Source organism: Electrona antarctica (genome assembly GCF_951216825.1).
Source record: "Electrona antarctica genome assembly, chromosome: 9".
NCBI classification, from domain to species: domain Eukaryota; kingdom Metazoa; phylum Chordata; class Actinopteri; order Myctophiformes; family Myctophidae; genus Electrona; species Electrona antarctica.
The window spans coordinates 16,847,191-16,873,255 of record NC_136790.1 but is presented as its reverse complement, the minus strand read 5'-3'; the positions used below and the strand labels follow the sequence as shown (position 1 = coordinate 16,873,255).

The window sequence follows — 26,065 nt, the reverse complement described above, 5'->3', positions numbered from 1 at the left end:
CAATCCCCACAATCAGAGAAACCCCTCCAAACCCCCCCACCTCAGCGCCTGCCCCCCACACCCTCACGTCCATCCTGTCCTTCCTTTCCTCCCTCGCCTCGCAGGCCGCTCCACCCCCCACCGCCCCCCCCGTTCTAGGTTCTGCCCGCCTCACCCTCCCCACTCAAACTTCCCCCGCCCCCCCATCCCTCGCCACCGTGTTGGCTGCATTGTGCAAGGTTCTGCCCGCCTCGCCCCCCCTGGCTCCGCCCGCCTTCACTCAGGTTCTGCCCGCCTGTCCCCAGGTTCTGCCCGCCTACCCCCCCTTCCTGGCCTCGCTCCACCCTACGCTGGATCTCCCCAGCGTTCACCCTACGCTGTTACCCCCCAGCGTTTTTTCCGACCCCTCCTACCCCCCTCCCCCCCGCCCCCCTCCTTTCTCTCTCTCCACAGCTACCCCGGCGGTCGCCCCGCCCAACGCCCCTGCCAGGAACCCCCAGAACATCACCTCCGCCCTCCGTCACCAGATCCTCCTAGGTAATGACATCGACCTCGCCACCCTCCTCCGCCCTTCCACCACCAACTCCGAATCCCGCCTCATAGAATGCGGAGACATCTCGATCCAGCTCCGCAACCCCACCCCTTCACGCTCTGCCATCCTCACCGTTGCCGAGTTCTGCCTGGCATTCTCTCTCTTCCGAGACGTAATTTGCTCCGTCTACCCAGCCCGCCGCCAGGAGCTGGACGACTACCTCTCGGTGATCCTCGACCTGGCCGTGAGGTTCGGCGGTTCCCTCTTCCTCGAGTACCACCGCCAATTCTCCGCCACCGCCGCAGCCAGGCTCTATCAGCTGAACACAGCCACCTACTGGGGCCACCTGGACCTTGAATTATACTGCCGCATTTTCGCCGGAAGGCTCGCCATTGCTTGCAATCTGTGCGGCAACCCCACCCACCCCGCCAGCCAGTGCGTCCATGCCGCCCCCCCCGCCGCCAAACCCACCACCTACAGACCAACTCCCGGCCCTTCCTCCCTCCCCGCCCCCCCCCCCTCGCCATCACCCCCCCCTCCCGCCTCGCCATCGCCCCCCCCGCCACTTCTCCCAACCTACCCAGCTTCCCATGGCAACCTTGATAAACGAGGCCGCCCCATCCTCTACTGTGGCTCCGCAGCCATCTGCAACAACTATAATGAACAAGGGTGCCAAATGACCGCATGCAGACTCCTCCACGTCTGCACCCACTGCGGGGGTGCCCATGCCCGCTCCGCCTGCCCCCAGCACCCCACCAAACCCTCCAAACCCAGCTGACATTCACACCTCTCCACCCCCGTCAATATCCCCGCCCTGGCCGCCGCCCTATCACGCCACCCAGACCCCGCAACTGCCTGCTTCCTCATCGGAGGCCTAAACTACGGCTTCTCCCCCGGCCTCGTCACCCTCCCCACCAACACCCACACCTGCCGAAACCTCCAGTCCGCCCTCACCGACCCCGACTCCGTCACTTCCTTACTCAGTAAGGAAGTGGCATCCGGTTTCATGATCGGCCCATTTTCCACTCCACCCTTCCCCACCTACCGCATCAGCCCCCTAGGCATTGCCACCCGCAAATATTCAGGAAAAAAGAGGATCATCCTAGACCTCTCCTCCCCCCACGGCACCTCCACCCCCAGCATCAACAGCCTCATCCCCAGCCCCCCCTTCTCCATGCAGTACGCCACCATTGATGGCGCCATCAACCTGATCCGGCTCGCCGGCGAAGGCGCTTGGCTGGCCAAAGCCGACATCACCGCAGCTTTCAAGGTCCTCCCCCTTCACCCCGACTGTTGGCATCTTTTTGGGGTTCTCTGGCAGGAACACTACTATTTTGCCGTCCGCCTCACTTTCGGCTGCAGGAGCAGCCCAAAGCTCTTCGACACACTGGCCGAGGCCCTCTGCTGGATCCTCACCAACAACCACCACCTCCCCTACGTCACTCATCTGCTAGATGACTTCCTGGTCGTCACTCCGCCTCACGCCCCCCCCGCTTCCGGTCTAACCACACTCACCTCCGTTTTCAACGAACTAGGCGTCCCCCTCGCCCTCGAGAAGACAGCAGGACCCTCCACCTCCCTCGAGTTCCTGGGCATCACCCTGGACACCATCTCATTCCAAGCCTCCCTACCACCCGACAAGCTCAATCGCATCTCACTCCTCCTCTCCAACTACCTGGACCTCCCCCAGTGCAGCAAACAACAGCTCCTCTCCCTGCTCGGCCATCTCAACTATGCGATCCGCATCATCCCCCAAGGCCGCTCCTTCATTTCCAACCTCCTCCACCTCTCCACCTCAGTCCCCTCCCTTCACCACCAAGTCACTTTCGACTCCCACTGCCAGATGGAACTTCGCCTCTGGCACCTCCTCCTGTCCAACTGGAACGGCATTACATTTTTCTATAATGATTTCATCTCCTCCCCCGAAGACCTCCAACTTTTCACCGACGCAGCCCCTTCAGTAGGCTTCGGAGGCTACTATGCCGGACGTTGGTTCTCCTCCCCCTGGCCTGACGAACTCCACCTCCTCGACCCAGACCATTCCCAATCCTCCACTCTCTATGAACTATATCCCGTTGTCATCGCCGCAGCCCTGTGGGGCTCCCAGTGGACCAGCAAGAGCATCCTCATTCACACAGACAATATGGCCGTGGTCCACATAGTAAACAAAGGCCGCTGCTCCTCACTCCCCGTCATGTCCCTCCTGCGCCGCCTAACCTGGCTCTCCGTCACCCACCAGTTCCTCCTCCGTGCCGCCCACATCCCTGGACACCACAACACCATCGCTGACTCCCTTTCCCGCTTTCTCTTTCAGAAATTCAAGACCTTGGCCCCACACTCCGATCCCCTGCCTGTCCCGGTCCCTCCGTTTTCAGACATCATCTTCCCCTAGAACACCCCCTCTACCACCTCATTCTCCAGTCCCAGCACTCCGTCCTGCAGAGCGTAGCCGACTCCACCCTCTCATCATACCGGACAGCATGGACCAACTTCCAGTCCTTTCACCTCCGCCACCACCTCCCCTTCCCTTCACTCGATCTCCTCACCCTCTCCGCCTACATCAGCTTCAGCGCCTCCACCTTCTCCACCCGCTCCTCCACGATCAGAGTCTACCTTTGCGGGATCAACTTCTTCACTAAACTCCTGACCGGTTCGCCCCATCCTTTCACCCAGCACCCCCAGATCACCCTCCAACTCAAAGGCTTGCAGCGCAGCGAACCGCGGCTTCCTCCCCGACGCCTCCCCCTCACCATAGACATTCTGGCATCCTGCATCCACACCATCCGGTCCGGCTACGCCAATCAAACCCTCAACTCCACACTCGAATCCATGTTCCTCCTGGCATTCTACGGCTTCCTCCGCTGTTCAGAGTTCACGGCCGCCAACCAGAACTTCGACCCCACAATCCACCCCTGCCTCTCCGACATAACCTCCCACGACCGCGACACGTTGGTCTTCACCCTGAAACAAAGCAAGTCCTCCCAGCATCGCCCAATCCCCATCTACCTCTTCCGCATCAACTCCCCCACCAGTCCTTTCGAATCCCTGGTCAACCACATCCGCTTCAGACAATCCCAGCACGCTCTCCCCCAGGACCCCCTCTTCACCAACGAACACGGGACCGTCGCCACACGCGGCTGGTTCCTCCTCCACCTCCGCCAGATCCTCACCACCTCAGGCTACCCATCGGAAAACTTTTCCGGTCACTCCTTCCGCATTGGCGCCGCCTCCACCGCCGCCAGCCGAGGCCTCCAGGACCACACCGTCCGCCTGCTCGGCAGATGGTCCTCCCAAGCCTACCTGACCTACATCCGCTCCTCCCTCCACGACATCAAACAGGCCCACAACTCCCTGGTCTAGTGGTCGCCCCCGTCTTCCTTTTTGGGGATCAGTCTTCACGTGTACCGCGGGCTGACCGCCACACGACCCCCTCCCCAAAGACTCCAGGGTCGGCGACCCCCCGGAACCCGCTCCCTCATCATTCATTCATTCATTCATTCATTCAATAAAACCTTTAAACCTTCCAATGTGTGTTCATTCCAACTAGTGAAATGGAGTTGGAACAACAGACGTTCAGGAGGCGGAGAAACACACTTGACCATATCTTCACGCCAATCTCCGCCCCCCATGCCAATCTACCTGAGCCTACTTATAGCCACCCAATACAACCCAGCATCCTCTATGCTTTCGTATCCCACCTCCATCCCCATCACCACCTCAGGACCAGCAGCATCTCCACTGCTCCATCTCTTCCTCCCTCTCTCCTCACCTCCCTTCCTCGCAGTTCCCACGGGGGGATCAGTCTTCACGTGTACCGCGGGCTGACCGCCACACGACCCCCTCCCCAAAGACTCCAGGGTCGGCGACCCCCCGGAACCCGCTCCCTCATCATTCATTCATTCATTCATTCATTCAATAAAACCTTTAAACCTTCCAATGTGTGTTCATTCCAACTAGTGAATGGTTATTTGTACTTACTTCACGCGGGATTCTGCAGCAACAAGTAGGCTATCGTACTTTCTCCGCGGTAGCTCACACAAGGGTCCAACTTGGCTCTGGCTCCTGTAGGGGTTGAGAATAGCGGTCTGTGTCCCACAATGAGGAGAAACCGCCCTTTAAATACTGATGCCATGCTGGGAATGTGATGATGACAATATGTGGATCATGAGCACCCCCTGTCTGTCGACTGCGGCCATTACGTCAATGTACGACGGGAATGGTACCCCCTCTGGTGACTGGTGGTAGGCTACGCACTCAGAGGAGTCTCCCCAAAAAAGAAGAAAAGTGGAGTGAAATTATTACAGTAGCCTACAAGTCGTTTAAAATTATCTGCAAGATAACTACAATACAGGTAGAGTTCTGACCAAGCAATTGGTTGAAAGAGGCTCTCCAGCCGTGCTGAATGAGCATGACGGTAACCATAGGCGGATCTAGAAATTAATGTAATGTACCGTATCATGATGGTTCAGGACCTTTGGGGTTATTTTATTAACACAAATGAATAAGCCCATTGTTAACTAGAAATGCACTCTGTCGAGTGCCTACTTGCTTGTTGCACACAAGTAGGCCATAAATGGCCTACTAGTGCGCAAGCAGAGCGTGCAAGTACTGTAGACCGCTACAAACTTTCAAATCTCAGCCTCTCTGTGAAGGAACGTTTGCAATATTGAATTATTAGGTTTAGCTATTTGCTACGTACCTTGCTTTTGGAGGAGAAAAAGTAGTATTTTGAAGTATGGTAATGATTACTTATGCCCGTTATGGCAGTGGTGTCAGATTACATACGTATACATAGGGGCATTACCTTTAGTCCACCCGACACTGAAACATGTCATCGTTACGTCACTATCGATAACCAATTATACCCTGACGTGATATTCATCACGTCATATGCTCATATGTCCATATATGTGTATATGTATGTATATGTAGTTTCTGAGTGGTATAGTGGTATAATGTGATTAGCTGGGTGGTTTGATGCATATGTACTTGACACTGAAACATATCATTACGTCACCATCGTCAACCAATTATACCCTGGCGTTGGTACATAATCTTCATCACGGTTCACGGAAAGCATACCTGCACGGTCAGCTTCCGTATGTCCGTATCATATCACGTGCATTCTAAGGGACATTGGACATCACGTCATGGGACCTATGCTTCGTAGGATGACGGAAAACATACCTGCACGGTCAGCTTGGGGCCAGCATATGACGTCATAACATGTGCTGGCCCCGAACAGCGCATCGTAGCACCTGACTGATAACATTACTTGCACACTCTGCTTGCGCAAGTAATAACAGTGACAAGGACCGTGTGCGTCACTGTTATATAATCCTCCCCTGACAGTAACATACATAGCAGTTTTAATCACTTTAGAGATATAATACCGGTATCATCAGCTATCACACACACACACACACACACACACACACACACACACACACACACGTTGTTTTATGATGACATAATGCATATAATTTATAAATTATATGCCTTGAAATAGTGATGATATGTCACCACCTGTTATATCAGCCGATACCTTGCTTACCATAGTAGTGCTAGTAGTCTACACGCGCACTGCGCACAGTATTTTAACATCAGTTAATTATAGGAGAGACAGGTGACCACTGCCCTATTGTTAATAGTGAGAATCCTTATCGAAATATTGACCTCAAATTTGAGTCTGATAGGTAGCCTTAATTAAATCTCTCAAAAATGTACTTCTATCTCAAAATAACTCAAATATATAATACATTTATAATAAATAAAATACTGAAAGTAGGCCTATTTTCGAAATAATCTCAAAACTCTTAACATTTAGCAAAATGACAATTGAATTAGTTTCTGAAAGTAATACAACTTTCTCAAAATGATGACTTATGATTGAACATCTCAAAAGTAGGCTAATGATAAACTTAAAATCGTGAGTCTATAGGCCTATACAAATATATATGATAAAAGCCAATTTATCATTTACCACTAATGAGTGACAATTAATTCATTAGTCATTAGTTAGATATCTGGCAGGCAGCAATAATACTTGGCTTCTCCTGTTACCCTTTGGATTCAGAGAGGGTCTACATTCACAAGATTGCTAGTAGACCCCTTTTTTCCCCTCACTGTATATGTTTCTTTTCCCTTTTTACCTCCTTTATGATGAATTCCTGTTCTGTCTATAGAAGTGTCTATTTGTACGTCTCTAAATGTTTTGATGATTTGAACATGGTGGACCCTATTGGAAACAAGTGTAATGCTTAATTGGGTCGTCCACTCACAGTTAACAGCCTTTGTATTGAGTTTGTGCTTGAAATGTACTGTAATTCTGCAAACTGTTAATAAATTCTTCAATCAATCAAAAAAAAAAAGACAACTGCAACGGATGTATTGAATTTGTGTCGTTTTATTGTTGTATCCATTAGAGGTCGCTGTCAGACCAATGTAGGCCTATGTATGGCTTCGTTATGATTAGAACTGGTATGTGCACCCTGGTGGTAACCCGATCGATCAAAAATAATATATGTTTTGAGAGATTATAGCTTTGACAAATAGACTGAAATATGTTAACTACAATGTTGAGATGTATTAAAAATGATCATTAATTTCCTGTTGTTGTTGAATCTGACGCGATACGCTAGCTTTGTTCAACATACAATGGTCTCTGTTCATGCCGATGCAGCCCGCATATGCCATGACATGGGGGATATAGTTTTGCTCGTGGACCCCGTGTAGCAGGTGAGCCATGGGTCCTTTGGAGAAAATGGCCACATCCTCTCCTCCATGAGTTTCACTACGCAGAGGTACTGCTGCCTGGGCCTGGTAGTTCTTTTCCTCTGTCAACCACATATAGGAAAAGAAAAGTTGTAGTAAGTAAAGATAAGACAGCATTGTTAAAGGGCAAGGCCACTTGAGTTTGTGTAGTTAACGTTGCAACTCCATGTAACTCCACAGGTGGACAAGAAATCAAAAATAATTGCTCCATTGATTAGAAATTGATAATTCAAAATATACGATGTAAGTCAATGAGGACATTGACTTACATTGTATGCTGAAACAATCAATCAAAACAGCTCTCAAACTCACTCTTTTAGCACATAAATGAACACAAAGTTGAGTCAGACAATATAGAGCATCACCAAACACAGTACTTTGTTTAGTTTTTTTAAATACAAATGTTAACTTCTTTTTTTTATTTTAATACTATTTGAAGATCTGGATCCGGATCCAGTCCAGGTTTTCTTCCTAATACAAATGGCAACATCAACAGGAAGTTGAGCCGTTTCAGCATACAATGTAAGTCAATCTGGTGTGTGTATATATGTGTTGGTTGCTTTCTTCTCTGTTGGTTGTTTTCTTGTGGTTGTTAGCATTTTGTTTGTTCTTTGTGTGGGAGAGCTTGATTGATCCGTTTGTATGGTTTGGTTCTGTTTAGATCCTGCTCATAGTTGGATAGGGGTATGATCATACTAGGCAGTAGGCGCCTCCTTCGGCTCTGTGTTTCTCGAGAGTAGGCAAGCTTTCCCGAGATTCCTTGCGAAGCATATAGCGGAAGCTTGGCAAACGTCTGCACGCATCACAGAAGGGGGCGTTCGGCAGGCCAATCAGAGGCAATGTAGCCTCTGAGACCGCAGGTGTTAACGTTTGATTTCTCATGCCAATAAAGCTCCATTGGATTGAATTGATAAGCCCCAGAAAAGACGCGCTGTGATTGGCCAGTAGTCACTTGAGTGGGTGCGAGACTTCCGCACTTCCGTTCTGCAAGAGTTTGATGCAACTGGGAGCAAAATAAACTTTAAAGGCTTTTCACATTGTTAATTGTAGCAATTGTGTTGGTCTTGCTGTCCGGCGGTCTTGTTACTATCTTGGCTTGTTAGTTTTTATTATGAAGCTGCTAAATGAGGGGATCTGTTGCTTTTGTGCTTAACTCTGGGGGGGGGGGGGGGGGGGGGGTAACTTTTGTGGTCCTTGAGATTAATTATTTGAGAACCACTGACATTTCAGGATTTAGAAGGCATTTGTAGAATCGTCCTCAGGTCTAAATGGGTTAATGCAGAATGGGTTTTTTTTGCACGTTTCTCTGGGTTATATTGTAGCCTATTATTTACAGTAGCTGGATATTTTTCAGGTCTATTGTGTTGGCTGTGACTTTTAAACACGTGTGGTAGCCTCATAGTGTTGTACAGTATGGGTAATGTAAGTGAATAGAAAATCTCTCGCTCTCTCACCTACTTGCTGAGTAGACTACCTAGTCCTAGACATTAAAGTGGGCGGGTTCTTGTGGTTAATATGAAACAGAATCTGGACAGTTCCAGAGTTCACTTACGGTAGTCAACAGTGGAAACATTCTCCCTGACAGTACCGTTGACCATTTTGGAACCTGGTCCATTCCCATATACGATGGACGTGAAGGGCTTCTGATCCACATCACTCATCATGGGGGCCAGACCTGCGAATACAGAAACCATTACGTATTCCACCTAAACAAATTCTGTAAGTAAAAATAAATTAATACAGACAGTAGACACCTACAGTATACGTTGATGTTCTTATACCTTATAACTCCTTGGTGTCATTTTAGTTGTTGCTATATATATCACTGTTGTTGGGCAGAAACGTCTTATTTCCATATTATATTTTCGTTTTGTTGTGAATTAATGCCCTACTTGTTCATAATACTACAGTGTCACAAAATCATCAAAAGTAGCAGATGTTTTGAGCTTGTAGATCTGCTACTTTTACTATTTTTGACAGTTTTGGACATATGACTTATGATGATTATGTTTTTTAGAAGGCGTTTTTAGAAGCAGCCTCAGGTCTAAAATGGGTTAATAAAGTGCACATCATAATGCAGTGCACATCATGATAATACTACATACAGGGCCAGAATTTTGACATTGTGGGAAATGCGCATCATTTAATTGAGTTCTGAAAATTCAGCACTTTATAATGCAGGAAATTCCGGCACACATTTACAGCAATGTCAATAATAAAATCAGCCAATGCAAATGCAGGAGTGGATGACCGCAGGCCTATCACGCACTCAGCAGCGCTCCCTCTCCCTTGGAGCGTTTGCCAGAACCCATTAATAAATACCAGACCAATACTGGTGCAAACATCTCCAGCCTACACGTCTTTGTTTCCACTCCTACATTGTTTTTGTCTGCCTGGTTCTTTTTATCTGTCTAGTTCATATCCACCGCTATTTCTGTGAAGTGTAAATTATCTTTTCATATTATCATTATTATGAACTTTGTGCATAAGGAGTACTGTACAGGACGTACACGTACAGTAGTAGACTTGTACTGTCGCCAGAGAAATGCTTTGACCTCTTACTATACTGCAGCCTATCAAATATTCCCATAATCTACTATACAGTATCTGTCTATCTCGTCCGCTGCTCTATCTCGCACGCACGCACGCGCACGCACGTACGTCACGTGTGTGTTGGAGCATAGCAACAATGCTACTTCACAAAATGAATTTCAGGCCCAGTATTACATACCAAATATAGTGTTTCCTCTGTGCGTGTAGCCTCCAAAGCTGAACACGTGGGAGTGATCTGCAGTTATGACAGTCAGGGTATCATGTTGACTGGTCAGGAATCCTGCTCGGCCGATGGCCCGGTCCATCTCCACAGCCTCATGCAGCGCCTTCTTGGCCTTGCCCTCATGGTGTCCATGGTCAATACGACCTCCTGTGCAGAGATGTCAGATTAGCTTCCTTCCTTCCCATAAACGGATGAGACATTTAAGTCACAGCAACCTCGGCAAAGCATCCTCAGTATGCAAACTTTAACCCTGATTTGTGCTTAGCCGTATGAGTGTCCTGTGTCAAAATTAAGCTTACAAGTCACAATGAATCTGAATCAGGCTTTACATTAACGTGACATGAAGGAACTCATTACCTTGTTTCTATGCAAACATTGTAACCATGGCTCCAGACACCTATCTAACTGCACCTGCTGGTCCCGTTTCATATATCGATATTATCGATGTACTGATAACACCGGCATGCTCTAATTGTAATTTACAGACTCATTTTGTGGAATGCTGTAATTCCACAAAATGAGTATGGACATTTGTACCAACCAACCCATAGGTTCAGCACAAAAAGGTGGTAATGACTCATGTTATTATACAATAAAAGGCTTACACTAATGATTTAAGCTGAGTTATAGAATTTAGAAATAACTTTAACAAACCCATATGTGCATCATATCAGATATTATTCTCATCATTGTTATGATCATACTGGGCCAAATGACAGAATTTGACAGAAACCAGATGCTTTTAATTACCAAAATCCTTCTTGTTCCAAACATAACGGGATGTGAGCATGCCTATACTTTGTATCCATGTATGTCTGCATATTTTATCTGGATAAGGAAAAATACTTGTTAACCCTCTACCCTCCAGGATTAATTGATAATTTCGCAGTAATTCACACCAGGATTTGGAGGATTTGGATAATGAAAGAAATGGTTTGGAGGAACCGAGAGTGCATTGAAATAAAAAGAAAAGAAAGGAGGAAAGAGAAGAAAAGAGAAAAGAACCCACACACTCATCTGCTCCAAAAGTTATACTTTATTGATGATGTTTCGAAACTTTTGGAGAAGATGAGTGTGCGTGAGTGTTCTTTTCTCTTTTCTTGATGAGGTTGACCAGATGTCGTCAATAAAGTATAACTTTTGGAGCAGATAAGTGTGCCGGTTCTTTTCTTGATGCTACTTTTGAACCCAGCACCTCTACTAAGTGATGTGCGTATTCTATTATTTTTTGTTAGAAAGTGATGAAGGAAGTGAGAGCTATGCGGTCGGGATGGTATTGGTTGCTCAATGCTCAAGCCGACGGGCTGTTTAGTGATCCTCGAGTGATAGGAAAAGCTGTGGAGAAGAGATTGGGCAGGGTAAAATCATTAAGAATCACCAGGAGTGGAATGGTTATTATAGATTGCATGAACAGAGAGCAGGCGGAGAAAGCCGTAGAAGTTGAAAGGGAGGCCAGTGAGCGTCTTCCACTTGGAAGGAAGAAGTGAGTCATACCTCGGTTCAAAGCAGGATTTTCAAACCTCCATAAATCGTAATCTAAGAGCACTGTCCTTGGTGATCATCCAAAGTTCGGATGTCATTTGTGACTTTGTCTCGCATCGCTCCCTACATTAAACGTTTCTGGCGACCGGTAAACATTGTGCGCTAATGCTAATGATAGCAAATGCGTGCAGTGAGTATGGGGGGGCTACAGCCGGGACGGAACCGAGACTCTTAAAGTGGACGCAGTCAGTGGCACAGGTTAACTACATTTATGCTAACAGCTAGCAGCAAAGAGTTAAGATGCTATCACATGCTCCTTATATGGCCAGTACATAATTCATTCCATGTTGATCTGACCCCCCATGCCAAAGTGCCAGCGCTCACCCAGCAGTCTGCTGTCACCCAGGCGAATGCGTGCATGAGGGTGAGGTTGCTTCTCGCCCTCAGGCGTCTTACTGGTGAATATAAATGCCATCTGGGACAAGGAATTGGAGATAAAGGCGATCGGAAGAAATAGAATGGGCGTGGATGCGTGCGCAGATGGTGCGCGCCATTGCTGTTGACATCACCTAGCAACCTGATGCTAATATAAGTAGTATCACGACTCGATCGATCATAAGCACTTAAGACCAATTAACGGTTTGACCAAAAAAAAAAAAGACCAATGGCGCTAGAACTATGTTAATGCATTAAGCTGTGAACAACATCGCAGCACATGTTGAAATCAGAGTGTAATCAGATCTGGATGTGATATGGGTGAGATAGGATGGTTAATTATCCAGATTAGTTACCCAGATTCTGCATTTTAATGCGAGGTGTGCTGTAAACGTTTCTTGATTTTGGAGAGTAGTGGAATGTCTCTCCTTTAACATTGCACTGTCCAATTTCACCTTGAATGAGCCAACTCACCCTCCACAAGCAGGTAGAATCCATTGGGGTTTTTTCTGAGGATCTTAATGGCCACTTCCACCATCTCTGTCAGGGAAGGATCTGTCTCTCTATTCCTGTCCAGCTCATACGGCAGATCCCCAGGTTCAAACAGACCTGAGATAACACAGTAGCAGTTCATATAGAAATAAGATATTACAATATAATAATACAACAGGAAGAAATCTACAGCAGAAAAAAAAAATCTTAACAGCACTTCCTTTAATATAACCACTTGATCAACATGTTTCCAAAAATAGCACATCCGCAAGCTGTGTTGTGAGTTTATAGATAAGCTATTTCCAGAATTTTTCAATTATTTATTTTTTACACAGGGCTGAAATGAGATGTTCATAATGACACGAGACAGACTGGAACCTCACCCAACAAGTAATCCACGGTATTAGGATTCACCGAGTACAGCTCCCTCTGGTTCCAAATGTAACGGCCGTTCTGTTAAGTAAAACACAAAAAACAGGGGTGAGGGCGAGTGGGAAACATGTTATAGGGTGTCTAAATTAACATGCCAGTCACGGTCCTGTTTGTGAATATGTGAATTTAATTTGTAAGATTAAAAAGAGGGAAGCAGAACTTGTTGGAGAGGAGTAAAGATGGGAGTTGAAAGATAACTCACCTTTTCTTTAGTCCTGTCAATCCACTCCTGAACTAAGTTTCTTCCATCCTTCCTGGTCCCGCTGTGTTTTTGTTCTCCAGGGTATTCCACGTCTGATGTGTTTTTGGGAAACATGTACTTCCTCCCTCCACCCATAATCACGAAATCACCTAGACAATCCACAGAACAAAGTCAGTTTAAAAAAAAAAAAGTTAATAAATTGATAAAACAGTCACGTTGACATTTCTTCAATTGAAAATCTGATGAAATATAGTTCAGTCTTTATAATAGCTGCAATGAATAAGCTTCAATTTCAGTCAGAATGTGTGTGCTATGTTGTGGAGCTGGGGAGAAGGGGCCAATTTTTGTATCTTGTTTTATAAATGACAACCAACAAATCCAACTTATTATGCCTTTAATAATGGGCTAGTTGTTCATAGAACAAAACCACTCAAAACACTGTTTGTTTTGGCCCTACAGCTTTCCTCAGAGAGATGACGGCGTGTAACAGACATTTAACTCAAACACAGCTATTGACTGTATAATTGAACAAGACAAAAACAAAGCACAAAATTAAATTCCTAGCTCACATCAATGTTGGGAATGTTTTCAAAGAGTTGCCTGGCGATGTCCTTGCAGCCTGCCTGTAGTGCCTCTGGCGGCATCTCATTATCAGAATACCAGTCCCTCTCCACACAGTGGGCATAAGCAGCACTAGGGGTGGCATGGTTCACACGGGTTGTCGTCACTATTCCCACAGACTTGCCTGTAGAAAACAAACACGTTTCTGAATGATGCCTTGAACAGAAAGTCAAATACAGAAGAGCAAAGACACCGGTGTCTTCGATGTGCCATTCACTTTAAGCATGCGCATACCCTCACAGGCACAGTCGTTAAGCTGAGCAGTAGGTGAACTGTATCATGAAGCCCTTATGAAAGAGCACCATTTGTTTGCTTTTCCCAGCCTTGAAACAAGTGAAACGGCATGGAAGACAAAATACGGAAAAAAACAGATGAGTAAGGATTTACATGGTAAATAAATTACAAATATAAGAATATTATTATCAATTATTGCACCTATTACAAAACACAAAAAAGACAACAAGATTGACCGAGTCAGACCAGGGACTATAAAGATGGTAACCACTGCCTCCCTGCTTGGCACTCAGAATCAAGGGTTCGTTTGGAGTTCATACTGATATACTAGCATCATTTCCAGGGGGTATACTTCTTGCACACCAAGCTGCACCACAAGACTACGGAAATGGGCTCCTGATGTTGGTTCCCAGGGCTACTTAAACCAACATATGTCACATGACATGCTGTGAGCTGTAGCTCTGCCATTTTCTCCAAATGTTCACCTATTTTTGCCAAATGTTTGCTTATTATGACATGCCCAGAATAGGGATGTTAGGGTTTATGTGGTTAAAGTCCGAAGACAAATTAGAGGTTTTGTGACTTGGGTTACTGTAGCTTTCATCCGAGTTGATTTACAGGAATTTGATTGGAGTGTTACTAGACCATAGTATGTGGTTCTGTGTGTACCGAGTAGTTCTCTGCATTTAGCCTTGAACTTCGGAAATGGAGTGTCTTGTTTCAATAAATGTTTGCCAAATTCCATACCAGTTGTTGCTGCATGACAGGATTTAGAGCTTTTTGTTTCCACTCCGCCCATACTGACAACATACACAGGCTCTTTGAATAAAAATGAAAAAGCATCAATCGAATGGCATCATCCAAGATTCTACCTGCTTCCTTGGCCCATCAGAGTATGGAGGTGACCTCATTGCCTGCCGTCGTGTTACACTGGGAGCGAACGGCAGCTGCGTTCACAGCCACTGTGCCCTCGTTGGCCTTGACCCCACAGAGATATGCTGTTGCCGTGCCCGCGCTGTCTGCCACTTGTGCATCGGTGTTGTAAGTCTGCAGAGATAGCAAGCCAGTTACATGAGTAAGTAGCATTAAAGATTTCAATAATCTCAGACTGATACTGTTGAATTGGAAGCAAGCACAGGTTCCGACTCACACTACACTTATGAAAGATGTTATGCACTATTTGCAATTGGAAAAGATAAAGTTTTAATTGAGAGGGAGTGAAGACAGATTTTACAAGACTTGGCAACCCTTCATTGACTATTTCAATAAGTGCACGCTAACCCCTAACCTGACTCCGCCAGATAGCTAACCCCTCCTACACAATAGATAACATAATCAAACATTGGAAAGGAAAAAACGTTTTTTTCATTTACAAATTGTGCCCTCTAAGAGGGCACAACAACTTGTTGGGAAAGTTTGAGAGCAAGAGGGTCTGTCCTGTTGTCTTTGTTTTGTTTGTCTGTTACCATCTGTCACTGTTTGTTTAACAGTTTTTTTTGTCTTGTTTATCGCATTTATATACCTTTTTTGTATTGTATCTGGAACATTTACACTACCTGTCACTATTATTATTTTTTCGTTTTATATTACTTACTCACTCATTTATCTGTCAATGATATTCTGAAGTTATGTAAAATACAAAATTAATATAAACATGTTTGAGGGATTTTGTTCCAAAAATGTGTTTTGTTCTTCTTCAGTATGCGCCAGGCATGGTCTTATACAATTTAAAATATTACACAGGTTACATTTGTCAAAGGAAAAACTCAACAGAATGTATCCGAATGTGAATCCAGCCTGCGACAGATGTGGCCAGTCGCCGGCCACTCTGGCGCATATGTTCTGGCACTGCACTAAACTAACATCATATTGGCAAAGTATATTTAAATCACTATCTGACATTGTTGGAAAACCTTTTGACCCGGATCCACTGACAGCAGTTCTAGGAGTTAAAAGCCCCGGGGTCAAATTGTCTACTTTCCAATATAACATGGTAAAATATGTGACTCTACTGGCTCGCAGACTGATACTGTTGAACTGGAAGCAAGCACATGTTCCGACTCACACTACACTTATGAAAGAGGTTATGCACTATTTGCAATTGGAAAAGATAAAGTTTGAATTGAGAGGGAGTGAAGATAGATTTTACCAGACATGGCAACCCTTCATTGACTATTTCAATAGGTGCACGCTAACCCCTCCTACACAATAGATAACAAAATAAAAAATTGGAAAGAAGAAGAAAGAGGAGAAAGGAGCCGAGTGTTTTTTCTTATTTTATTTTCTCTTTTAAAAAGAAGAATGTCGGGTTGGGAGAGTTTGAGAGCAAGAGTGTCTGTCCTGTTGTCTTTATTTTGTTTGTCTGTTCACATTTGTCAATGTTTAACTGTTTTGTTTTTTCTTTATCACATTTATGTACCTTTTTTATTATGTATTGTATGTCACTTAATTACTCATTATCTGTCAATTATTTTCTTAAGTTATGTCATAATACAAAAAGCCTAATAAAAACTATTTAAAAAAAAAAAAAGTGTTTTGCAAAAATCAACCTGTTGGTGGCGCTATAACAGGCCAATGTGAAAAGGGTGGGATATATTACTCAGCCTAGTAAGAAAATGTGTGAAAGATTTCACGTAAATTGCATGCTGCGTTCATGATTTGAGGCTTTTGTTCAAAACGGGGCAATCTTGCAAACTGTGAAAGCTAATTATAGCCAATTAGGATGGAATATGAAATCGGACAGATCCGACTTGAGCACATGACCATAGAGATAGTGTGTAACGATTTGTGAGATTTTTGGACCGAATCTGGAGGACTAATATCAAAAAATGTGTTTTACAAAAGTCGGCCTCCTGGTGGCGCTATAAAAGGCAGATGCAGTAAATGCAGGTCAACGGTTTGTCCTTGGCCTCTAGGAAGTGTGCATGCAACGTTTCACGCAGATCGGTGCAGTTTTAGGTAAAAAATGTGAAAAGCTGCCTCATGGTGGCGCTATAACAGGCCGTTCTGGAAAATGTGGGGCAGAGGTTCATCGTTGGCATCCAGGGAGTGTGTGTGCAAAGTTTGGCATCGACCTGGTTAATGGTGCCGGAGATTAGCTGGTAACAGACGGACGGAAGGACGGACACACACACGGACGGAGTGCAAAACATACTCTCTCCCCATGCCTTCGGCCTGGTGGAGACAATAAATCAATAATCTGTCTCCATTTATACTTGGTTGTGCGCTGTGTCACACACTGAAGATATAGCCAATCGACATTGGCGGACATTCAAAGTTTAAATAATCCATTACTGTTCGGGTATGAGTGCAATATGACTGCTGTGTGATGATGTGAGCTGACTGTTGACATAATGAGGATGTCAACAATCCATCCATCTTCAACCGCTTGAAGATGGGGGTCGTGGGGGTTACAGTTCCAGCAAAGAGTTCCAGACGTCCCTTTCCTGGGCCACATTAGCCACTCCATCTTGGGGGATCACGAGGCGTTCCAAGGCCATCATCCCAGCCCATCTGGTCCTTGGTCTGCTCCATGGTTTCCTCCCAGTGGTACGCACCAGGAAGCATCCGTACTAGATGCCTGAACCACCTTAACTGGCTCCTTTACACATGAAGTGGCTCTACTCCGAGTCTCTCCCTATGCCTAAGGGAGATGCCAGCCACCCGTCAAGAGAAAACTCATTTCGGCCACTTGTGACAAAGATTGGTTGGTATATGATCGAGAGCTTTGCCTTGTGGCTCAGCTCTCTTTTCGTCACAACAGTGCGGTACAGCAATTGCAATACCGCTCCTGCTGCTCCGATTCTCTGGCTGATCTCTTGCTAAATCCTCCCCTCACTATGTCAATCATTCTTATAATATACAATGTCAAAACATGCTGAATTATAATTACTTGTAGTCAAGTTATGAATAGAGCCATAAATACACAATCTGTGCACTGACCGAGGCATTAACACTGTAAGTCGACTATTACACCATAACTTTTTTTAATATGCCTTAAAACTCTGTAACATAATGCACTTTCAATATGACATGACAGAGTGTATAACCTTGTTTTGTCATCCGGATCAATGGAAGCTATTAACAAGCAGTGGCAGATCAATATGAAGCGCTATCTTCTATGATATAATAGAGAGTCAGACCTTGGCCAGAGCCACAAAGGGGAACTTGTCCATCTCTAGCTGGGTCTCCTCCCCACTGTGTCCGCTCAGCTGCCCCTTCAGTATTCGTGCGGCAGTCACCGTTGAAACGCCCATTCCTGTGCAACAAAAGCAGGCCGTCTATTAGAGAAACCAGCGGATCCATCCATTTTCACCTGATTCACCAAACTATGACAAAGTCATGAGCTACTGCTTAATTCCAACTCCATGTAAAAAAAGAAAACTTTGAACTTGGTGCCCACCTTCTCAGAATTAACATCATGCAATATGAATCAGGCTAAAGATTGTATTACTGTGTGCTAAAGTTGTTTTTGTATCATTTTCAATGTATTTTTCTGATATGTTTTTATTACAATTAATTTAAGAGACATGCTTTTTTAACACGTTACAAAACTGGCAGTAGTGGAATGGAAGTTGGATTGGCCAAATCATTCCATGGATGGACAATGCAGTGTGTCAAATGTTTTATGCACACTCTCAATCTGGCTACCCAGCCTAACCCAGGTTCCACGCTTCATTCAAATGTGGCGGAAGTGTTGCGTGTAAGATAACTACGTCACGCGGTGCGGCTGTGTTTACTAGTCCCCACCCAATGATCATTTCAGCGGGAATACATTTTCGGGAACACAGCGCTGCGATTGGTCAAAAAACGTTAACTTCCGGGGGGGGGGGGGGGGGAGTGACCAGTGACCAGTGACCTGTGACCAGGCTCTTCTTTTTCGCAGTTAAGTGAGCCTGGGACCGAGGCTACATAGATGTAGACTATTGCTCATTGTGTGACAGAGCCACTTTCCATGATGCACTGTTTGCATGCTATTATCATAATGGCAATCATAGGGAACACACCAACAAGCATGATTCCCTACTGTTCCCCGGTAATTACTTGCCATTTGCCAATGACAAATGAGCGTCATACATTTTGCTTTTCTCTACCATGGCCAATTGGCCATGCATTGCATAGCTGTGCAACCCTATCATGTGTTACTGAACCTGAGAGGACATAACACATACGCTATACACATGCAGAAAGAGTAGAAGGAGTCCCAATTATAATTATAATTTGTGACTGAGTAACCTGACAAACAGAAGCCCAGTAATGTATAGGAATAACAGCTGTTATTTTCCCCCTCATTGCTCACATACCTCTTTTAAGCATTTCAAACATGTTCTTCACCCTCACTCAGGATTACATTGATCCATAACCTAGCTCTGGCTGAATGGAGATTCTTGGCTGACTGCATAGTGCATACTTAATCTCATCAGTCACAAAATGACAAAGGGGTAAATTGTGGAATCCACATTAACAATGCTGGCTTTCAGTGAGGGGCTCTTGCCCACTTCATCAAAATACAGCTGAAAATGGATTGAAGTGGATTTAAGAATTGCTGACGGTAATTTTATCACTGTGTCACAAGGGAAAACTGAAAGACTTGTGTTATTGCTTACCATCTCCGAGGAAGAGGATGAGGTTCTTTGCTTTGTTCTTATTTAGGTTCTGAAGTTGTAGAGCATTCTTCAGAGTCCGCTGGGCCCATGCATTCCAGAACTTGGGATCTTTCTCTTGGTCTGTATTTCATGTCAAAGGGAGATAAACAGGGTATTATGGGCTCCATTTTCATCACCGCTAAACCCCTTATTCCTAAAATTCTTTGCCCTTTTTTTCCCCTTTTTTTCTTTTTACTATTTTGCAAAACATTTTTGAATAGTTAAAATGGCCAGTCTACAAGCTCACAACGTGTCAATGTAGATTGGCTAGTTGAACTATTCAAAAATGTTTTTCAAAATGGAGCCCTAGGTGTGTGGATTATATATAGATATGTTCTAGTTACGTTCTTAGCTTAAGCATGTTTCTTGATAAATGCTGTTTATATATGTGATGTATTCCCATGCTTTTTGTTCTTGCTTAATGTAAGTCGCTCTGGATTAAGAGAGTCTGCTAAATGCCTAAATTGTAAATTGTAAAATTGAGGGTCAATTTAATTATTATTTCACCCTGGAGTTTAAATATGAACTACTCCTATCCAACCCTTGTGCTATACATTAACTTTTTCATCCAACTAGAGTCCAACCGATGCCATAATTGTGGGTCTGTCCACCGATTACAGATGTTATAATCTTTTCAAAAAGTGCAATATTTTCTTCTATATATTAGACATTTTTTAAATGTTTTTCAGCTAGAACAACATGTTTTGTCCAAAAGAGGGATGCTAGATTCAAAGTGATTTAAAAAAAAAAAAAAAAAAAAAAAAAGGGACAAATTGGCTGCACAATTGCCAATACTGAAAAAGTCAAATAATGGCTCATATATCAGCCAAACCGATATATTGGTCAGGGCTCTATTGTCAACAAACAATGTGTGATGCAGCAACACAGGAGAACTTTACCATTACCACCATATCGATGGCATCACGCTATGACAGCTCTTTGAACCAAAGTCACTCTGACATCTACTGACATCTACCAACATAAGCTTCTTACTGGCAACAATATCACATGAGCCCCCACCAGTCTACACTGCATTTATCACGTTACGATAAGATGGGGCCTTAATCTTCTCATGGAGAGAAACCAGTCCATCACAAACTAAGAATCCACAGTGTCAGTCTTTGTTCAAGTCCACTGGTTGTCACAAACCCTGTGTTGTTTCTTCAAAGGTATTGGCCTGTCACGGAAGCTGATGACATTTTGATAATAGATTTAAGGATAAGTATGTTATTTATAGAGATGCCAGGATTGAAGTCTACTTGTAATCCAAGTTACTTCGTAGCAGTAATTGTTTTCTTGGCAACCCATTGGTTGACCAGGGTTCATGGCACTAATTACTCTGGCCTTGCATTTTGTTAGTTGCTCTGGATAAGAGCGTCTGGCAATGGCATTAAGATCCTGCAATCTTGACTGGCACCATCAATCATCAGTGTGTAACAAAACAAATATATCAAATAAAACAATGTATATATTTGGCGCTCAGCATCAATAAGGGTTGCATTGCACGTCATTGCTGGGGGGTGTATTTGTAGATCAAGCCGCATCAGTCACGGCACGCTAAGAGGAAATTAGGTCAGCCCTAATGTCTAGATAACATCAAGGTTTGCAGTGTGAATGAGACTTAACTTACCAGGGAACTTTGGCTTCCCTTGGGCTGCAACTGACATGAGAGAGAAGCAAATGATGAGCAGGGCTGTCGCCTTCATGTTGTCGTCGTTGTCTCTCTTTATGACTGAGGTGTGATCCCAGACGATTGAAACATGCCACTTTGAAGAGCTAATTTAGCTCCGTCTACTGTCGTCTCGCACCTGCAAAAGGAAAGAGCAGAGGACGACACACTAGTAATCAAGTCTGTGTCATCTAAGTAGTGTGTGTGTGTGTGTGTGTACGGGTGTGCGTGTGTGCGTCAATTTAACAAAGGTGCAGATGATCAGAAATCAGCAGAGAGTGATCGACGTTTGCGCTACTTTTTTTTCTCCCTGGAAATAACAAGAATTGATTCAAATCAATTAATTACCAGCTGATGCATTATCTTCAGAATTGTGCTATTATCTGAAATGTATATATCTGTGTCTGTTTATGTGTGTGTGTGTGTGTGTGTGTGTGTGTGTGTGTGTGTGTGTGTGTGTGTGTGTGTGTGTGTGTGTGTGTGTGTGTGTGTGTGTGTGTGTAAACAACATCAGGATCTGTCCAGGTGAGTGTAGCCTAGTACAAAATGGAACCAAAGGACCCTAGAACAAACTCTGAGACTGTCCAAATGGACTGTTATAGGCTCATTTGGTTGTCCTTATTGGCTTCTAGGAGAAAAACAAGACACTTCACTAATGTGATGTCCTTTCGAAAACTACACAATTACTGGTGCAAACAACTACTACCTCTGTCGATAACTGCACTGGGTACATACAGACACAATAAGAAGAGGTATTTTTAATAACATTTTTGCAGTAAACAAGACAGTAATAATAATAATAATAAAAGTTTATTTGTAACATGAAATGCAGGTCAAAGTGCTTTACATGGCAATGGAGGGGAAAAAGCGAGGCATAAGACATTAAAATAACAGCAGTAAAGCAATACAGTGTGGACATGAACAACAAGGAATTTAAAAGATCAAGTAAAAGCTGTTTTAAAGGTGTAGTGAAAATAAAATGTTGCACACTTTTAGACCATGTCCGTGGTCATCATATGGGCATATCTAACAATGGATGCCAAAAAAAGTTTTTATATCAAAGTCCATGAAAATATCTTTAATTACTTCCTGAAAATGAAAATGTGATGACGTGTGTGTTGAGGTGGGGTAGTGGCCATTGAGTAGAGTTGAGTAGAGTGGAAAATGTATTAATTATTGTAGTGCGAGTGTAATGGAAATGGGTTCATGATCAGAGTAATAGCAAGTGTGTACGGAGGTGTTTGTGCAGGCAACGTGTGGAGTCAATCGAATGTAAATTTGATCAAGACATCTGCCGTCCATGTGTGTGGCTGTAGGGGGCTCTATGGCTGGGTGGAAGTTGTATTCCTCTAATAATTGTTTTAGTGGATGGTGTGGGTTTTGTTTTTGACAGAAATTAAGATCGCCCATTAGAATGTGTGATTTCGAATTGTGTTGGATGAAGTTGGTTAATGTGTGTAAGAATTGTTCATGACTATGTGTTGCTCTATATACATTGGTGACTATCAAGTCATTAGAGGAAATGGAGGTTATTTGGAATGTGTTGTCTGTAGCTTGATTTAACAGACCGAAAACATTGCCGCGGACCACCGCACCAACCTCCGCAGGGACCCCCCTTATATTCAATCAATTCAATTCAAGAATTGATTCAATATGAATAATAACCAGCAGCAAATGGATTTTGGGAGTGAATCAATGAATAGTTAGATAAGGCAACAAGTTACAACATTTTTTTTGGTAATATCAAGGTGGTAGGCTAGCAATTTTAGGAGCCTTTTCAGGCTGTGACCCGCCAAAGTAATCATATTTGAACTGGGGACCCCCCACCCAGACAAGCAACAGAATGGTTCCACAGATAAATGTTGTGAAATAGCAGATGTCCAAGGTCGTTGTGAACTTGTGGATTGGCTATTTGCACCATTGTTGCCTCTGTCTTATATAATAATAGGGCTGTCAATCGATTCAAATATGTAATCGCGATTAATCACATGATTGTCCATAGTTAATCGCAAATTAATCGCATATTTTTATCCGTTCTAAATATACCTTAAATCAGTGGTTGTCAAGATTTTTCATATCAAGGCCCATTATTTATTCTGCATTTGAGCCACGGACCACCATTTGATGACATTTAGCCTTCCAGACCCAAACTAAAGAACTGTATTGATGTTGGTACCATTAGGAGAGATAACAGGCCAATGTTGATCAAATTAATTTTGCTACATTCTCAAATTGTGTATAGAAGTAATGCAGATGTTTAACAATCTTTCAACTGTTGAGAGTGTGAAATTGAACGAAATGGACCCACTTGGTTTAATTGTACTCGCAAGAGTTAAAGATCTCTAAGGGTTCATTTGGTTACCAAGTCTCCATCATGTAGCTGGGGACCACCTGGAACCCCCTCAAGGACCACTGGTGGTCCCCAGACCACAGGTTCAGAACCACTGCATTAGTGCTTTTCAAAATACTCTCATCAACATGGGAGAATGCTTTTTTTTTTTGCAAATGCCATGGAAGAGGGCAGAAATTCTCAAAGCATAAACTCCACACACACGCTGCGCGCACTCCCAGACGAGACCCCTCCGCTCCGCCTGCCTCTCTCTCCTGCAAGCACGCACACACACACACAGGCTGTCAACATTAGCTTTAGCAGGCATTAGCATGGTGCAAAAGTAACTGCTGTGTTTGTCTCCCGAAACTGTTCAGTTCAGCCTGCATGAACAACGCTCGAGCGCTCGGTTTCTGCCCCCTCAATGTCGTAACTCTTCTATGAGTTGCCTCTGGGTCAAACCACTGCGATGGGAAATGGCTGTGAATGTGCGTGGCAATGGAATTGGCCAATGCAAAGTCTATAATCGTAATACTTTGGCACAAACCAACTATTGGCGAAGAACAATATTGATGTAACTAAGAGTTTCGATGAGTTAGCTATATTTTATATACAGAGATTTAGAAGGTATAAGCGAAATCGTGAGGCGACAATTCCTCCTCCTCCGCTGTTTCTCTTCTCCTGAGGAGATCACAGTGGGCGGTGGCTTCCAGGCGTGCGTGTGTGTGCGTGTGTGTCTGAGCCAATGGCGCGAGGGGAGGCAGTGTTGCCAGGTCCGCGAATTATAAGCGAGTTGGAGTGTGTGTAAGTAGTGTGTTGAAAGGTGTTTTTTGTGGGCTTTTGAAATATGCAGACTTGGCAACACTCAGCAAGAAGTACTCGGCTGTGTGTGTGTGCGTGTGTGTCTGAGCCAATGGCGCGAGGGGAGGCAGTGTTGCCAGGTCCGCGAATTATAAGCGAGTTGGAGTGTGTGTAAGTAGTGTGTTGAAAGGTGTTTTTTGTGGGCTTTTGAAATATGCAGACTTGGCAACACTCAGCAAGAAGTACTCGGCAGTATGGTTGCCAGTGTTGCCAACTGTCGTGACAGAAATAAGCTAAGCAGCCTCCTCGTTAGGCTGGAAATATGCAGGCTGGAAATATGCAGACTTGGCAACACTCAGCAGAATGATCTACCGGTCGACTACCAGTGTTGCAAGTTTCCCATGCTAATATTGACCTGCCGATTCTTCGAATCAGCTGGTAAAAACGTCTGGGTTTCCGAGGCTATCATCTGAGTGACGCTCAGTCACTCACTCATTCTTACGGTTCATTTACTCAAGGATGGTTTGACTGAGCACACTTGTTGCTCTTATTTGCAAAAACTACAGGTATAGTTTCAAACATTCTGCAGTTTTCGTGGAAGACTGCCCAAAGATAGTTACTGAATTACACTAAAGCTAACAGTTGGATGTTTTGAATGCCTTGCCAAAAGAAACATTGAACATAATCTACAATGTTTGATGTCGTGAAAGAAGAGATATTCCGGTGCACTGGTCCATGACAACCTTGTCTCATTCACTTCAGTTAACATCTTGTGCACGTCTGCTGGGCTTGCAGCAGGAGGAACAAAAGAGAAAGTTGGTCAAGTTCAGTGGAGACCTCGCTGTGAATATAAGCAGTCACAACAGAGGCCCCGGGTCCTGGCCGGTCCAGCTTTCATCTATAATTATCTACACCCTCCTCCTCCTTTCCCCGTGCACACGGTAAAATCGGCAGTGATCATTCAACTCTTAAAGTGTAAAAAATTCCCCATAAGGGTGCAAGGGCTGTGGCGCTGTTCTGAATTTCGGTACCGATGCAATATATGTCTGGCCACAGAGTGGGTGTAGATGGGCCGTGGCGCTGTTCTGAATTTCACTGTCTTCTTCTTCTTCTCTCATTTCTCTGAGTTCCTGTGTTGTGTTTATCCTTTCGTCTCGTATTTTTTCCTGCTCATCATCATCACCTTTGTATTACTTTATCACAGCGAACAATCACATCAAGGTCTGTGAAATAATTTGTAATTAATAGCTGACTATCTCGCGATTTTGGCTTTTACGTTTTATATATTTTTTGGACGATAATAATGCCTGGATTTATATATGTCTCTTTGCCTGTTTAATATGTTTACACCACATATGAAGTCCCGACTCTCCCGAGCAGCAGCAGAAACTGACAGGTAGGTAAAATGACTAAAATCCATTGTCTTGACCACAGAAACGCCGATAAAGACGTGTAACATAGTGTGTACTGTGTATACATTGACAGATGTTTTATTTTGCACGTCTTTGACAAAGGAAGGAATGCTAATCGAATTAGCGTGTTAGCGTCATCGTAAACAGACGTTTCATGGCTCAATGGGGCACTAACGGATCACTTTCTGACTTGTCAAAGGAAACGTTTTAATGCTTATGTCTTGGTGATTTGGTGAATGTAGTGGATTCG

General features: G+C 44.4%; 1 protein-coding gene across 1 annotated transcript; it reads right to left on the bottom strand.

Moving 5' to 3' along the window:
- Positions 1-7,099: 7,099 nt before the first annotated feature.
- Positions 7,100-24,899, bottom strand: LOC306929858 (alkaline phosphatase-like; the record flags this gene model as incomplete). The annotated part of the gene is given in 13 exon segments (XM_079510591.1): positions 7,100-7,347; positions 8,838-8,960; positions 10,017-10,208; positions 12,453-12,587; positions 12,854-12,923; positions 13,105-13,245; positions 13,674-13,849; positions 14,832-14,847; positions 14,851-15,006; positions 18,102-18,217; positions 19,566-19,685; positions 21,235-21,336; positions 24,896-24,899. Coding segments are annotated over 13 exon segments (1,599 nt in total).
- Positions 24,900-26,065: the final 1,166 nt, after the last annotated feature.